The 15,629-nt window shown below is 49.0% G+C and overlaps 1 protein-coding gene across 14 annotated transcripts in view; it reads left to right on the top strand.

Moving 5' to 3' along the window:
* The window catches only part of GPR161 (G protein-coupled receptor 161), a 57,015-nt gene that overhangs the window by 29,223 nt on the left and 12,163 nt on the right, over nucleotides 1–15,629 (top strand). For 12 of the 14 annotated variants that reach the window (XM_015445106.3, XM_065531731.1, XM_065531768.1 and 9 more), the window contains 2 exons: nucleotides 2,596–3,013; nucleotides 10,018–10,742. In XM_015445106.3, coding sequence (XP_015300592.2) covers nucleotides 2,596–3,013; nucleotides 10,018–10,742 — 1,143 coding nt within the window. The remainder of the gene's footprint in view (nucleotides 1–2,595; nucleotides 3,014–10,017; nucleotides 10,743–15,629) is intronic. The other 2 variants (XM_065531791.1, XM_065531797.1) reach the window with 1 other exon arrangement.

The raw sequence follows: 15,629 nt of genomic DNA, 5'->3' as shown, positions 1-15,629 counted from the left end.
CCATGCGGCACAGGGCGTCACATGGATGGGGGCTGAGTGCTAGCTCAGGTCTCTCTTCCTCTTCCTATAAAGCCACCAGTCCCACTGCGTGATAACCCATTAATCTGTGAATGCATTATTCCATTCACGAGAGCAGAGCCCTCATCAGCCAGTCACCTCTTAAAGGCTCCATTTCTCCATGTTGCCCATTGGAGGTTAAGTTTCAATGTGAGTTTCAGAAGGTGCAGGCATTCAAACCATAGTAGTCTTATGGCCACTTTTTTATTCTGGGTTTTCATCTGTTTTTTTCCTCTTGATTTTAACTAGTTCTTTACAGATTAGGATGATAAGATTTTTATCTGTGATATAAGCTATAAATATTTCCTCTATTTCATTTGTCTAATGATTCAAGCTCTATTTTCTTTCTTTTTTTATAATTTTCACATTTATTTTAGATTTGAGGGTACATGTGCAGGTTTATTACATGCAAAGTCTGTTTTCTTAATCACCATGTTGTCCCTTGTGCAGTAATATGCTTATTTAGAAGCTTTGAGACATTAATTAATTTACCTACTAGCGTCAACAAACCCAGAACTCACCAACTAAAGACAAAAACCAAAAACAACCTTACGAAGACACAGGCATAGAAGGCACACCTAGAAAGTATCTTCACAGCACAAAGCTGGAGTAACTAATATGTTGCATAACTGAATCAAAATTCAGAATACTTTAGCAGCCTGGAAATATGGGCCAAAATGCTTAAAGGGAAATTTAGTCGAAATAATGTTTTGTACTTAGGCTTAAAAACATTAATTCCACATGTTCAAGATTAGGGACATCTGTCTTCATAGAAATTCATGTATGTATAAACTTTGGGATTTAGTTGATCACACACTTATATAAGCCCAAGAGAATTAGCTAGTTGCTACAAGAAAATTTTTTGAGACAGAGTCTCGCTTTGTCACCCAGACTGGAGCTCAGTGACACAAACAGCTCACTGCAGCCTCGACCTCTGGGCTCAAGGGATCCTCCCACCTCAGCCCGCTAAGTAGCTGGGCGTACAGGCATGTACCACCATTCCCGGATAATTTTCTTTTTATTTTCTTGTAGAGACAGTTTCGCCACATTGCCCAGGCTTGTTCTCAGACTCCTGAGCTCAAGCAGTCTGCCCACATGAGCCTCCCAAAGTGCTGGGATTACCGGTGTGAGCTACCGTGCGCCCTGCCTCCAGAAAATGTATTCTTATGGTGAATAGTGTGAAGGGGATTATTCTGATCATGGAGAAAATTGCCCGTTTGGACTTGACACTTATCAGAATACATCCAGAATGGCGTGTTCAAGTTTGGGGACCACAAATCAAGAGGGTCATAGATATCTGAGAGCAAGTACAAAGCAGGGAAGCTGAGTTAGTGAAGGGTCTGGACATCACCGTACAGCTTACTATGAGGGAAACTTTCTCTCTGGCACTTATGACTGCTGGTGAGGGGAAGGACTGCCTTATTAACCCGCACACTCCCTCTGGCCAAAGAGCGTTTGAAGCAGTGGATCCACCGCGAGGGTTGTGAGGGTGGCCCCGCTGCTGTGTATAGGGAGTTTAGGCGGCAGAGTTTTTGTCTTGATCATGGAAAGCAATCTTTCCTTTCTTTTTGGTGTTTTCTATGTGCAGAGAATGAGAGCAGGTGGGGAAAGTGATCTGTGGGATTTTTTGGCTAACTGAGGTATATGAAGAGTTTTGGAGAAACATCAGTCTGTAGGATTTAATGTTAACATGTGTCAACCTGGGGCTTTAGCCAAGATCCCAGCCAGTTTCCTGAGGGCAGGGACTGCACCTTATAGACAGTGATGTCTGTGGGCCAGGACCTCAAATGGTGCCTCTACTTCCTCATTTACAGTTAGTGCTTGCCCTCCCTCGCCGTGTCTGATGAGAACAGTAATGGTGTCCCCATATAAACTGCACCTGATTAATCCGTGCTCAGGGAGCTCAGAACAATTCCCTTGAGAATCTTACTGTCAAACCGTAATGTGCACCAAAACCGACTGGCACTGGGGCTAAAATGCAGGTTTGTTTCTGTGAGATGGAGATGCGGAGCCTGAGGTTCTGCCTCTCTAGTGAGCTCCCAGTGATGGTGATCCTGCTGGTTCAGAGCCCATCCTGAGTAGCCAGGGTCTAAACACAGCAGTCTGCAGAGTGCCTCCCATAGACCACTTGTAACAACCCCCTGCCCCCATTTAAAATGCAGATTCCTAGGTTGTGCCTGTGATCTCTGCGCCCAGAACCTCTAGTGGTGGAGCTCAAGGATCAGCTTTCTAAACTGGCTCTTCAAACGATTCTTAAGCACATTAAAAGTTTTGAACCAATGGCCTTGGGAAAATGGATAGGATGGGTTAGACCAGAGGAAGAAATTGGTCAGGGGGACGTAAAGAGTTTCACACGTAGTTGGTTATAGAAAATGGCCCGCTTATGCGGCGCTTGTGTGGGGGAGTCCCGCTGAGAGTCTGCACTGGCTGGGTGACCTCAGGCGTAGCACTTAACCCCTTTAAGCCTTTCTTCCCTAAGGTGGAGACGATGATTTGATGAATCTTTTCCTATCCCCTGGTCCTGCTTTATCTTTGCAGTCGTCCAGCATGCTGTGCCCACCCCATGCCGAGGTGCACTGACCATGAGCCTCAACTCCTCCCTCGGCTGCAGGAAGGAGCTGAGTAACCTCACCGAGGAGGAGGGCGGCGAAGGGGGCGTCATCGTCACCCAGTTCATCGCCATCATTGTCATCACCATTTTTGTCTGCCTGGGAAACCTGGTCATCGTGGTCACCTTGTACAGGAAGTCCTACCTCCTCACCCTCAGCAACAAGTTCGTCTTCAGCCTGACCCTGTCCAACTTCCTGCTGTCCGTGTTGGTGCTGCCTTTTGTGGTGACGAGCTCCATCCGCAGGGAATGGATCTTTGGTGTAGTGTGGTGCAACTTCTCTGCCCTCCTCTACCTGCTGATCAGCTCAGCCAGCATGCTAACCCTCGGGGTCATTGCCATCGACCGGTAAGCATGCTTCACACTTAGAGAGTTGAGGAATTGCTGACGGGCACTCATCTGGTGCAGTGTCCCGCTGACTGCTTTAGTTCCCTGGAGAGTGTCAGGGGCTCCCGCTGGGCGAGGATGACCAGGTGGAGTTCTGCCTCTGGAGCCGTCTCTTCAACCAAAGCACGTCTCGTTTTGTCTGTGGATGTTACATACAATTTTATATTTTAAAAAGAGGTTCCGTTGCCTAGAATAAAACATTGTAGAAACCTCTGATTCTTGGTTTGTAGGTGAAGAAGCCGACGCCAAGGCAGGTTTCGGTTCTGAGCCGCATTGGGTCCAGGGCCTCTGACTCTGCTGCTCTTTCTCCCAATGTGACCGCTGCTCTGTCTTGCTTTGATGTTGACCAGTGCAGCCCAAACAGGGAACACCCTCACTCCCCACAGCCCAGGACTGGAAGGAGAGCAGGGGGAAGGAAGACAGCCAGAGAATACTGCAGTGACACCGGGGAGAGGCCGTGTGCGCATTTGGAAACTCAGTTGCTCCCGCCCTCAACGTAGCTGATGCACGGGGAGGTCAGGCGCGGCTGATGTGCCTAAGCAGCATCTCGCAGGTTCTTCAGGTTCCTGCATTATGCTGTCAGATTTAGTTGTACAAGTCTCGTGGGGTTTGGCAGCGAGTTTCCCACAAATTAGTGCATTTATTAGAATTTTGCTAATGGCCACTTCGTTCATCACAGGCACAGGTTGAGCTTCATGAGGACAGGGAGGATAGATTCAAGGTCTGTGTGATTTGCCTGGAATTGGGGAGGAGAGTAAGTAGTGGGGTCAGGGAAAACACAGAGTGGGGCTAGCCAGGGATGTTGTCACTGGGTGACACAAGTCCCTGGACTTTTTTGAGACCATCAGTTTTTTAGCCGATGAGTGGTAGTGGAACTGTCCACTGGGAGCACAGACTGCACCTAGACCTGAGGCTGGAATCTGGCAGCTCTTTGTGGCTGCCTTGCGGAGGCAGAACCAATGAAGCCACTGGTCAAAACAAATCAGCTAGCTTCTCTCTTTTTTTTTTTTCCCTGAATAGTAAAAGTAATACAGAAAATATAATGAATGAAATTAGAAACACTTGTGATCTAACCATCAGAGCAATCATTGTTTATGTTTTTAGTATATTTGCTTCCAGTAATTTTTGGTTGTATACAGCAAATTTTTGAAATAGGCTTCTGGCACCTATGGTTTTCTGACCTCCTTTTTTCATGTAGGTGATGGTGAGCATTTTCTCTTATTTGCAAATATCCTTGAAGAAGGTGATTTTTCATGGTTACAAGGTATTCCATCCTGTGGAGGTATATAAATTATTTTCACAGTCCCCTATTACTGGATTAGGTGGCTTCACATAGCTTGCTATTCTCTATAGCATTCTGAGGAGCATGTGTGTTTGTGGAATTGCTGTATTCTCAGTAACAGTAAACATGCTTTCAAGGTTCTCGATATATAAAAGGCAAATAACCCTTCAGAAAGTTGTACAAATTTGTACTTCAGCAGCTGTTTGTCAATATCCTATCAGGACTGATTATATAACATTTTTTTTTTTAATTTTGGAAGTTTGTTGGCAGGGGGGAGGAATGGGATCTCATTGTTTTAACTTTTATTTATTTTTTGTATTTATTACGTTTTGAACATCCCTTTCTGGGCTCTGGGTCCCGTGGAACATGGAGTGAGGATAAACAGCTTAGTTGCAGAGACGGAGAGATGGTCTCTGAGTGCCCCTCTCAGAGCTGTCTCTATATGGATGCTCAGTAAACATGCCAGGCAGCATCTGCAGGGATAGCTCCAGGAGACTGTAAGCTGCTTGCTTAAATCTGGGGTCTAGATGAATGAGAATGAGATTTTCTACCAGCAAGCATGACAAATCCTCAAATCATGCCAGCAAAGTACTTCATCTGAGAGAGGGTTTACCTCTTTCAGGGCCTTGGATGTCTACTCCAGGAAAGGCCTGTGCCCAATCCTTGGGGTGGTGGGCTGCAGTCGTGAGCAGGACACAGATCCTGCCCACCAGGGGTTTACAGTTCAGTGGCAGAGGCTGACTTGTGGGTGCCGATTTAACACAAAAGTAGAAATAACCACCATCGACAGCTCCACCAGCCACTGCTGCTGATGGGCTGGGCAAGGAGAAGGTGGCATTTGAGCTAGGCTCCTAAACAGCGAATAGGATAGCAGGTATGTAACAGGTGAAGAGGCCCCTTCTGACTGAAGGAGCAGCTTCTGTGTATTCACTTGGTAAGCAATTATTGAGCACCTATTATATGCCTAGCACAGTGGTTGGTGCTGGGAATACATAGCTGAATAAGATGAATAAACACGCTGAGGCCTAGCGTAGTGGCTCATGCCTGTAATCCCAACACCTTGGGAGGCGAGGCGGGTGGATCACCCGAAGTCAGGAGTTCAAGACCAGCCTGGCCAACATGGTGAAACCCCGTCTCTACTAAAATACAAAAATTAGCTGGGCATGGTGGCAGGTGCCTGTAATCCCAGCTACTTGGGAGACTGAGGCAGGAGAATCACTTGAACCTGGGAGGCGGGGGTTGCAGTGAGCCGAGATTGTGCCATTGCACTCCAGCCTGGGTGACAAGAGCAATACTCCGTCTGAAAAAAAAAAAAAAAAAGAAAAAGAGAAAGTAGAAGTGGAGAAGAACAAGGGCAGTGGGCGTGATTTTAACTATAAAATGTTACACGCTTGTCATATTCCTATGTACACTGTTTATCAACATTTAGCTCAGCTAACCCTCATGATAACCTTGTTAGCCCCGATTTTGCAGATGAGCAAAGTGAGGTTTTTGAGGCCTTAAGTAACTTGCCCAAGGTCACGGGGCTGGTAAGTAACTCTCCCAGTTTTGAGATGCCCAAACCTGGACGCTTTGTCATTATACAACACCGTCAACTCAGTCATTCCAGCAGCCGGCTAGCATAGCTCAGGGTTTCTCCACCTTAGCACTATTGACATTTCAAGCCAGATAATTCTCTGTGGTGAGGAGCTGTCCTGTGCCTTGTAGGATGTACAACAGCATCCTGGCCTCTACCCACCAAATGCTGGAACACCTCCCCAGTCGTGACAGCCCAAAATGTCTATAGACATTGCCACATATACCCAGGGGTTCCCAGCTTTGGACCTCAGCTAAAGTAACTGGCCAGACAGATGAACCCAAAAAGTCTGTCTTGTAGCTCCATGAAAAGAGAGCAAAGACAGATATAAAAAGAATGACTGCCTGGAGCGAAATTCACAGTTTGTCAATGTCCTAAACCAGCCAAGTAGAAGTAGGGCCTGCTGGGGACACCATTTGACCTGCCAATGGTTCCACTGTGAACGTCTGTTACTTAGAAGAAGTCTGTAACGGTGGTCACCTCTATCATCGCTGCCAAGCCGCCGGAGTTCCGGGTCTGTAGAGAATAGTTCTCATATTTTCATTCCACACCACAGAGGGTGAAACTCCAGGTCTGAAAATAGAATTTCAGTACATGAAAGTATCTAGAACAATGGGATGAGTAGGGCTAGCAAAACTGACTAGTGCTTTTAGGAGACTGTTCCATGTAAGTTAGCATGTTACCCCTCCGTTACGTGAAGTTGGCTTAGATTCTGTTTCTGTTTTCACTAAAGACAACTTATTAAGAGCAGGGCTTGCTGTCAAAGTGGCTGGTCTTGTGGCAGGAGCCTGAAGCATCGGAAGCCCCTTCCCACATTACAACTTTTCAGTTACCTGTGACGTCATGAAAGCCTCTTTGGGGTTCGAGGGTCGTGATTGGGCTCATGTCTAAAAATGAGTTGTCGGAGAAGAGATCGAGAGCCTCAGAAGACAGTTAAGAGAATAGAGGGCAAAGAAAAACCCCTCTCTTTTGGTCTGTGTTATTAGCCCACATAGGAGTCGGGAGTTGCTTTTGTTGTTTTCCCTTGAGTCTTCAACTAGGCTTAAATGAGGCTTCAGCTGCAAAAAACGACTTTGTAAATCTGTGATTGAGAACACATATGCCCATTTTTTTCTGAGGAGATGTAGGACTGTTCTTTTTTTTTTTTTTTTTTTTTTTTTTTTTGAGACAGGTCTTGCTCTGTCACCCAGGCTGGAGTGCAGTGGGGCAATCATGGCTTATTGCAGCCTTGACCTCCTGGGCCCAAGTGATCCTCCTCCCACCTCAGTCTCCCAAGTAGCTGAGTCTACAGGCACACACCACCATACCTGCCTAATTTTGTTTTTTATTTTTTGTAGAGATGGGTCTCCCTATGTTGCCCAGTCTGGTCTCAAACTCCTGGCTTCAAGTAATCCTCCTATCTTGGACTCCCAAAGTGCTGAGATTACAAGATGTGAGCCATTGCGCCTGGATGGAATGTTCTGTATCTTGGTAGAGGTGTAGATACGTGCATTTCATTGTACATACCTTTTATCCTCCCACCCCCATCAAAAACATACTTAAAAACAAAACCCCTGGAGGACATGGCTGTACATGGGCAGGGCTGTGCCTGTGGGGCTTTTCTGCCTGTAGGAGGCTGACCTTGACTGAGCCAGCACCCAGCTTCACTGCCCCAGCTTCCCGATGGCACTCAGGATGCAGCTGGGAGAAATCAGTGTCATGTCACACTGGAACTGCCTGTGCCTGAACCTCAGTCAGTGAGTGATATGGGTACCATTTGTTACAATAAATGAGAAGTCTTACCATAAAGTAATAATAATAACTGGGTGTTGAGAAGAGCCAGAAGGAAATCTGGCAGAGGACAGCACATGAATTGTAATCATTTTTATGGCCTCCAAACAGGGTTGGTGGAAGGAGGCCTATGGTGAACATTCACCAGGCCTGGCTCCCACAGCCGGCTGTACACTCCCGAGGTGACTGAGGGTGAAGTGTCTGCATGCTCTGTAAAGGGACAGAGAAAAGTAGAAATCTCTGCCTTGTTTCTTTTGAAAAGTGAAGGAAACCTTCCTAGACCCACTGCTCCCCTCCCCGCAGTCCCACCCTAGCAACCCCCTCACATTTCATTTGCCAGCATGATGTCAGACAGGTCCAGGTCTCAGCAGGCCACCCACAACGGGAAGGAGACTACCGTGTGGCCTGCTCACCCCCCAGGGCTCAGAAGGCCAGTGTCCCGTGGGGGTCATCGCAGGAGCAGGAGCAGTGTAGGGCTTTTGTCCTCAAGGAGGATGGGGGAAAGGTCGATGGCCAGTCCCCCATTGAAGGGTAGGCACCATCCGGGCCTTTTCCATGCTCTTCCTCATTCGTTCCTAGGAGCAGACCTGTGATGTGGGTGCCACAATTCCCGTTTTCTAGATGAGGGAACTGAAGCTCTGAGAGGTTCATCAGCTGGCTAAGGTCACACAGCTAGTAGACATCAGAGCTTCCATCTGAACTTGAATTTCCAGCTCCAAAGGCATGCTTTTTCCCTTGGGCTGCATGGCCTTTGCAAGATGCAAGCCCAGATAGCAGTGAAAGACAGTAATCACCTTACCCAGCCACTGTGCAGTGATTCTGTAATCGACACCCTAATCACTGCGCAATCTTCTCCTCAGGCCCCACAGCTGGAAATGCTCTCTTTCCAGGCTAGATCCTGGCCTGGGCTCAAGGCTCAGCTCAGAGCAGCCCCAGGCTCACCCCTGCTTAGGAAGACCAAGGAGGCAGCACCTCCAGTTAGCACGTGGCAGTTCAGCTGCTGGGGCCCAAGGGTGACTCAGGGCGGTCCCTGTGGAGGAGCTGGCTTCCCAGGCGATGTGTGAGGCACGTAGCCACAGTCATTTCCCAACGTCCTGCCTGTGCCAGGCGGCATCAGTGTGGCCACCCGTCCCTTCCACATGTTGCCCCCATGGGAACATCCTATTTCCTTTGGATAAAATGTCTGGGTTGGGAGGGTGGTGGCTGACTTTCAGCCCTGTGGTCTAAGTCCTCCCACCCTTTCCAGTTAAAGGGCCAGTCCTTAGCTGGGCCTACATGCCCCGGCCATGCCCACCCGGCCTGCTTCTCTCCTCCTCTCTCCATCCTGCACTCTCTGTCCTGCCAGGTGGAGCTCCCTGTAGCCTCCCCTCTGAGATGGTGCTCACTCACGTCACCATACCTCACCAGGCTAGCTTTCTGCCTGGGGTGGTCCTGGTCAGTGCCTCCAACGCTGTGAGACCTGGGTCTGGAGCATCACCTGCATCAGGAGCCTGCTGTGACCTTCTGTGCTGGACCGGAAGCCTGCCAGTTTGAATTGATAGCGCTCCTGGCCCACCTCCTTCCTGGCAGCACTGAGTGATTTGGAACCGCCCCCTTGACTGTGGAACAAGAAGGCTTACACAGAATTGCTGGGCGTGTGCACTGGGGATTGTAGAGTCAGATTGCCTGGGTTTATGTCTTTCTCCCATGGGTCTGGGGTGCATTATTTAGCCTTTCCCTGCTTTAATTTCCTCATCTGTAAAATGAAGATAATGACATACCCACGCTCATGGTTGCTGTGAGGACTCAATGTGGCCCTTACCACTCCAGGCCGTGATAGTTGGCTCAGGTGTCTGCCTCCCTCACATCTTCTCAACTGCATTTCCAGGACATAGCACAGTGCTTGGCACATTGCAAGCCTTTGGTAAATGTCCATTGATTGAATGAAGCCCATAGTCCTTCAACATCATTCTGGTTCTGATGATCCCTCTGAAAATTGATCTGAATGGATTAATGTCAGCAGCAGCAGAACTGATGTGGCCCAATGCATAATCCCTTAGGACTCCTGTAGGTATCTCAAGACTGGCCACACCCCCAAATATGAGTGGGCTCTGGTGTGGTGACTTGGAAACAGGAAGGTTCGAGCTCTGTGTCTTGCCGGTGTTGAGCTCTTCTCTGGTAAAGAGCTCTGCAGAGCTGTGGAACATGATGTGGTCTTTGTAACTTGTCTGGGGAGACCTGGGGGAAGGTGCTGCTTTTAGAAACATCCAGGCCAGTCATGGGAGCCCCTGACGCAGGAAAGCAGCAGTTTTCTCTCTGCTGACTTCTCTCTCTTGCCTCCCTCCATCCCTTTTCTAGCTACTATGCTGTCCTGTACCCCATGGTGTACCCCATGAAAATCACAGGGAACCGGGCTGTGATGGCACTTGTCTACATCTGGCTTCATGCACTTATCGGCTGCCTGCCACCCCTGTTTGGTTGGTCGTCCGTGGAGTTTGACGAGTTCAAATGGATGTGTGTGGCTGCTTGGCACCGGGAGCCTGGCTACACGGCCTTCTGGCAGATCTGGTGTGCCCTATTCCCCTTTCTGGTCATGCTGGTGTGCTACGGCTTCATCTTCCGCGTGGCCAGGGTCAAGGCACGCAAGGTGCACTGTGGCACAGTCGTCATCGTGGAGGAGGATGCTCAGAGGACCGGGAGGAAGAACTCCAGCACCTCCACCTCCTCTTCAGGCAGCAGGAGGAACGCCTTTCAGGGTGTGGTCTACTCGGCCAACCAGTGCAAAGCCCTCATCACCATCCTGGTGGTCCTCGGTGCATTCATGGTCACCTGGGGCCCCTACATGGTTGTCATCGCCTCTGAGGCCCTCTGGGGGAAGGGCTCTGTCTCCCCGAGCCTGGAGACTTGGGCCACATGGCTGTCCTTTGCCAGCGCTGTCTGCCACCCCCTGATCTATGGACTCTGGAACAAGACAGTTCGCAAAGAACTACTGGGCATGTGCTTTGGGGACCGGTATTATCGGGAACCGTTTGTGCAACGACAGAGGACTTCCAGGCTCTTCAGCATTTCCAACAGGATCACAGGTAACTTGGGCGTTGTTAGGATAGTCCCTCCGAGGCAGATGAAATCTGTGGTCCTCTCAGCCACGCTGGCCTGTTTGTGGGTGGGTTCTCAGGCTGACTGGTGGTGAGGCTCAAAGCACAGATTTCCTGTGGGAAGAAACATTCCAGAGGCTCTGCTGTGATTCCCAGGGAGCTTCCTGTCACTCAGCAGTTCACGGCCATGCTGACCAGGCCAGCAGAGCTCCCTGGTGCCCTGATAGGCATCCCAAAAGAACTGGGCAGGGGACACCATGGGCTAGAAATCTGCTTTCTGAAACCCCAGCCATGGCCCTCTAGCCTCCAGCGTATGTATAGTTTCTTTTACTTTTTTTTTTTTTTTTGAGACAGGATCTTGCTCTGTCGCCCAGGGTGGAGTGCAGTGGCACGATCTCCATTCACTGCAACCTCTGTCTCCCTGATTCAGGTGATTCTTGTGCCTCAGCCTCCCAAGTAGCTGGGATTATAGGCACGCACCACCACAGCCAACTACTTTTTATATTTTTAGTAGAGACAGGGTTGCACCTTATTGGCTAGGCTGTTCTCAAACTCCTGACCTCAAGTGATTCACCCACCTCAGCCTCCCAAAGTGCTGAGATTACAAGTGTGAGCCACCACGCCAGGCCTGGGGTATATTTACTTCTTTACTAAAGGTAAAAGAATCCAAGCATTGGACCAGGCCACCTTCTCTTGGCACATCCACATCCTTTCCTTCAAAGTTTCCTCTTGTCAGCGCCCCCTCCCCACCTCAGCTGCTGTCTTCCTCCTCAACCATTCTCCTCCTGCTCACAGATCAGTGATCTCCTCAGATGGTCCCAGACAATCCAGGGGGTGTCCATGCCAAACCTCAGCCCTCCACTGAAACATGGCCTTGTATGTGCGAGGCTGCTCCTTTCTCTGATGACTGATCCAGTGTGCACAGGTTTCCGGACACAATCCCACCATCTTTGATGGGACCTGGAGGAATTACTGTAGTTAGGAGTTACATATTTTGTTAAAACTTTTTATTTTGAAATAATTTTAGATTTAGAGAAGACGTGGAAAAACACTACAGAGAATTCCCACACACCCAGCTTCCTCTCGTGTTACTGTCTTGAAAAACCATAGCACAGTGATCAGCTCTAAAACGTTAACATTGGGGCAGTGCTATTAACTACAGACTTGATTCAGATTTCACCTGTTTTTTCATTAATGTCCTTTGTTTGTCCAAAGATCCAGCTCGGGATCCCATATTGTTTTAGTCAATCTTTGACAATACTTTATTCTTCCCTTGTCTTTTATGACATCGACAGCTTTGTAGAGTACTTACCAGGTATTTTGTAGAGTGCCCCTTAATTTGTGTTCATCTGATGCTTTCTCAAGATTAGAATGCGGTTATCCATTTTTGGCAAGAATGCCACAGGGGTGATGTGCCCTTCCTGTACGTCACAGCAGAGGGCACATATGCCAATATGCCTTATTGCTAGTTGTGTTGCCCTTGATCTCTCGGTTAAGGTGGTGCCTGTCAGCTTTCTCCACAGCAAAGCTGCTGATTTTCCCATTGTAATTAGTAAATACAACGGAGGAGATACTTTGAGATGATGCAAATACCCTGTTTCCTCTTTGGCCCTCTCCCACTGACTCAGGACACATTTGGGGATCTTCCCTCTAGCATTTTTACTGTGTAGTTTTGAGGTCAAGTAGCTGGATTTTTAGGGCCAAGTTGAAGGGAGACCATCACCTGGCCGAGCCACTGGGAGAGAGATTTGGAGGACATTCAGCTCGGACCACAGTCCTCATCTCTTGCTAGATGACTTTGGGCAACTCTTCAAACCACTCTAGTTAATTTCTCCTCTTCATGAAATAGAGAGGTCTGTCTTCCACTTTTCTTCTCAAGAGGGCGAAAGAAATAATAACTCTAATTATGCACACCCAGTGGCAATGATGACAGGAGATCCTTTCCATGTGGCGATGAGACACACTGGCATCACTGATTTATTTCACAGGCTGATGGAGTTTTATTTCCAAGAGATGAAGGAAGTCTGGGACTTTTAACCATAGGAAAAAAAATGTCTGTGTATCTCAGTATTTTAACCACTGAGATGCCCACCGCTGCCAGTTGCAAGCCCACATTTTCACATATGACCTGGAACCCAGCAGTCCATTCAATGTTGGGCTTCATCTCACTGATTAATGTATTAGTTCAGGTTTTGTAAAATCACTTGTCTTCTAGGGAAAAAATAATAGATGTTTTCTATATCAATGAAGTTAAAATGAGGAAGGAAAAAAAATGAGGACAGAAAATGGAGCAGGAAAGGGTTCATAGAACAAAAAGAAACACCTGCTGTTGGGGCCAAGATTTTCCATGCAAGTCACTTGCAAGTGTCCTAGAAGAGCTGGTGAAGCTGTGAGCACAGGCGGAAAACACCAGCTGTGGTCGGTTTGGCACATCCCAGGCAGCTGGCAGCCTCGTCTTCATTGAGGGAAAGCAGGCTTGTGGGATGCTTTTGGGCTGAAGAGCTTATGGGATGGGTTCCAAGTCATTGGCCTTTCCGCGGAATGGGAGCTGGGGCGGGGGTGGGGGATGGTTCCTCTTGTTCTTCCTCGAAGGTCCTGATCCCAGGAGGAGGCAGCAGCATCAGTAAGAGTGTGGGAACCAAAGCAGAATGTGGTGCCCCAGCCCAGCCACTCACCCTGCGCTGTCCATGGCTTTCTGACTGCAGGAGAGAGCCCTGGCCTCTGCCTTGTGTCCCTGGTCCCTCTGTCTGAGCCAGGGCTGACCACACCCTCTATGGGCAAGGCGTTGATATGCAGCAGATTCTGAAACCCTAATCACTTCCCCCACCACTGGCTCACCTTAGTGTTAACTAGAGGCACGAAGGATGATCTGATCTGTCTCAAAGCCAGCAAGAAGCAGCTTGGAGGTTCTTTCTTGGTTCTGTTCCTCTCAATTTGTATGGGCACTTGGAAAGGTTTAACCAAAGTAAATGGAATAAGCTCTCCTAAAAGTAGTACATATGAGCAAAGGCAGAAACAGAATCCCACACGTTTCTGGCGCTTCCCAGCTGACCTGGATGTCAGGAGTCTCCTGGGCGCTTGACAGTGTGTCCTTTCTATCTAACAGATTTCAGCCATAATCAGTGGTTCTGCTTCTCTCGTTCTGTTTGTCCCAAAGTGAGGGAGTACAAAATCTTAGGCTTTCCCTGGGTGCCACATGTCACTGGGCCACCAGATACTTTCTGCTTGTGAGGTCTCGGTAGCCAATTCCCACGGGGAAGGTCACTTAGGAATTTAGATCTCTGGACTTCCTGGAGGTTGCCACGCAGCGCCACCATGTGGCGGATAGGTCAGCCCTGCATGGACATTGCTAAATGCTACCAGGTGGTCTTAGGATGCTAAAGCACAATTCAAAGCTGACTGTGTCAACTGGCAATGGGAGTCAAGAAGAGGCTTCAGAAGAAAGCGCAGGCAGCCCCTCCACCCGCCCTTCCGCTGGCCAACCCAGAACCTTCACTCCAGCCAAGGCTGGAGAACCCGAGCACCACCCCTCTACCCAGCCAGGGAGGGTGGCCCAGGCAGTATCAGGGGGCACCCCCTCCAAATGCCGCCCTTACGAGACCCTTGAAGCTCCTGGGCATGGAGCCTTTCCCGTTATCTCCTGTGAAGGACACTGACTCACGTTTGTCCAGGGGAAAGCTCCTTGCTCCAGGTTCTTCCTTGAGAGGGCCTAGCTCGAGGGCAGGGAGGGCGACCCCAGAGCCTTTGGATTCACTCCCTTGCCTTCCTAAGTTCCTTTGCTGTGTGTGGCATCAGGAGGTCTTCCAGTTACCTCGAAGTACCTGCAAATGTAAATCATGCCCCTGTTCTTTCAGCTTCTCAGAGTACTGTGACTTTTGCCCGCCGCATGCCTCTGGAGAGCCACAAACCTGATTCACCCAGCCTGTGCCTTTGTGTTTTTTTCTTGAGGGGCTGGATTGGGCTTAGCCAGTAAATATATTGTTTCATGTGAACAATCTCAGGGTAATTGTCTCCACCCTCCACTGGTAAATGCTCCACTGGTAAATGCTGCATAAACACAGAGGAGAGGGATGCCACCTGGCTGCCCCGTTTCCAGACCTTTTAGCTGAGCCACACTGGCCTGGCTCAGACCATTCCTCCCACTGGTGCAGACCAAGACATGTTCCTGGCCTTCACCGCAGCCTCAGAGATGGCGTCCAAAACCCGCTGCGGCTTCAGCCATCCCAGCTGGCAGGCGATGCCCCCACAGGCTCTGCTCCCTAAGCCAGGCCTCCTGCTGAACAGTCATGTTCCCAGGCCGAGACCTTGGGGGGATGGTCATGTGTGGGGAAGAGGATTGGAGCCTTTCCGGTCCCCACTCCCTACAGCAACCCCCAGTCAAGGGGAAGGCCCCTTGCAAAAGCAGGATTCGCAAAAGCAGGGAGAGGGAAGTTCTGAGAGAAGCCTGCTATGACCGCCCCTCCTGCCCACCCCATGTCCTCCTTGGCTCCAGGGAGGAAGGGGAAAGTGCATTCTATTGCCTTGTAACCTCTGAAGAATTGGGGCAGAATGAAGGAATGGGGTCTCCTCCTATCTGTGAGTGTATCATAAAATGCAAGAGTGTCCTTTGCAACAGACCACAGAATCTGCCAGGCAGTGGATCTTCTTCATGAGACCTGAGGACTTTGACTTCTTGTGCCTTGTTTTTAATTTCTAAGAGCGTTTTGTTATCTCCATGTTCCTTTTCTCGTAGCCTGCAGCTCTTTTTTTATTTTCCTAACATTCTGAGGATGACCCATTGTAATATTGTTTGGTTTCTGAAGCTCCCTGCATTGAATCTTCCGAGGTCCATTTTTCTTTTCTTTTTTCCCATCTCTGTCTTTCACGCTAGTACCT

Source organism: Macaca fascicularis, chromosome 1, assembly GCF_037993035.2.
Source record: "Macaca fascicularis isolate 582-1 chromosome 1, T2T-MFA8v1.1".
Classification (NCBI taxonomy): domain Eukaryota; kingdom Metazoa; phylum Chordata; class Mammalia; order Primates; family Cercopithecidae; genus Macaca; species Macaca fascicularis.
The sequence above is the reverse complement of the archived record's forward strand: the minus strand, read 5'-3'. Positions and strand labels throughout refer to the sequence as shown.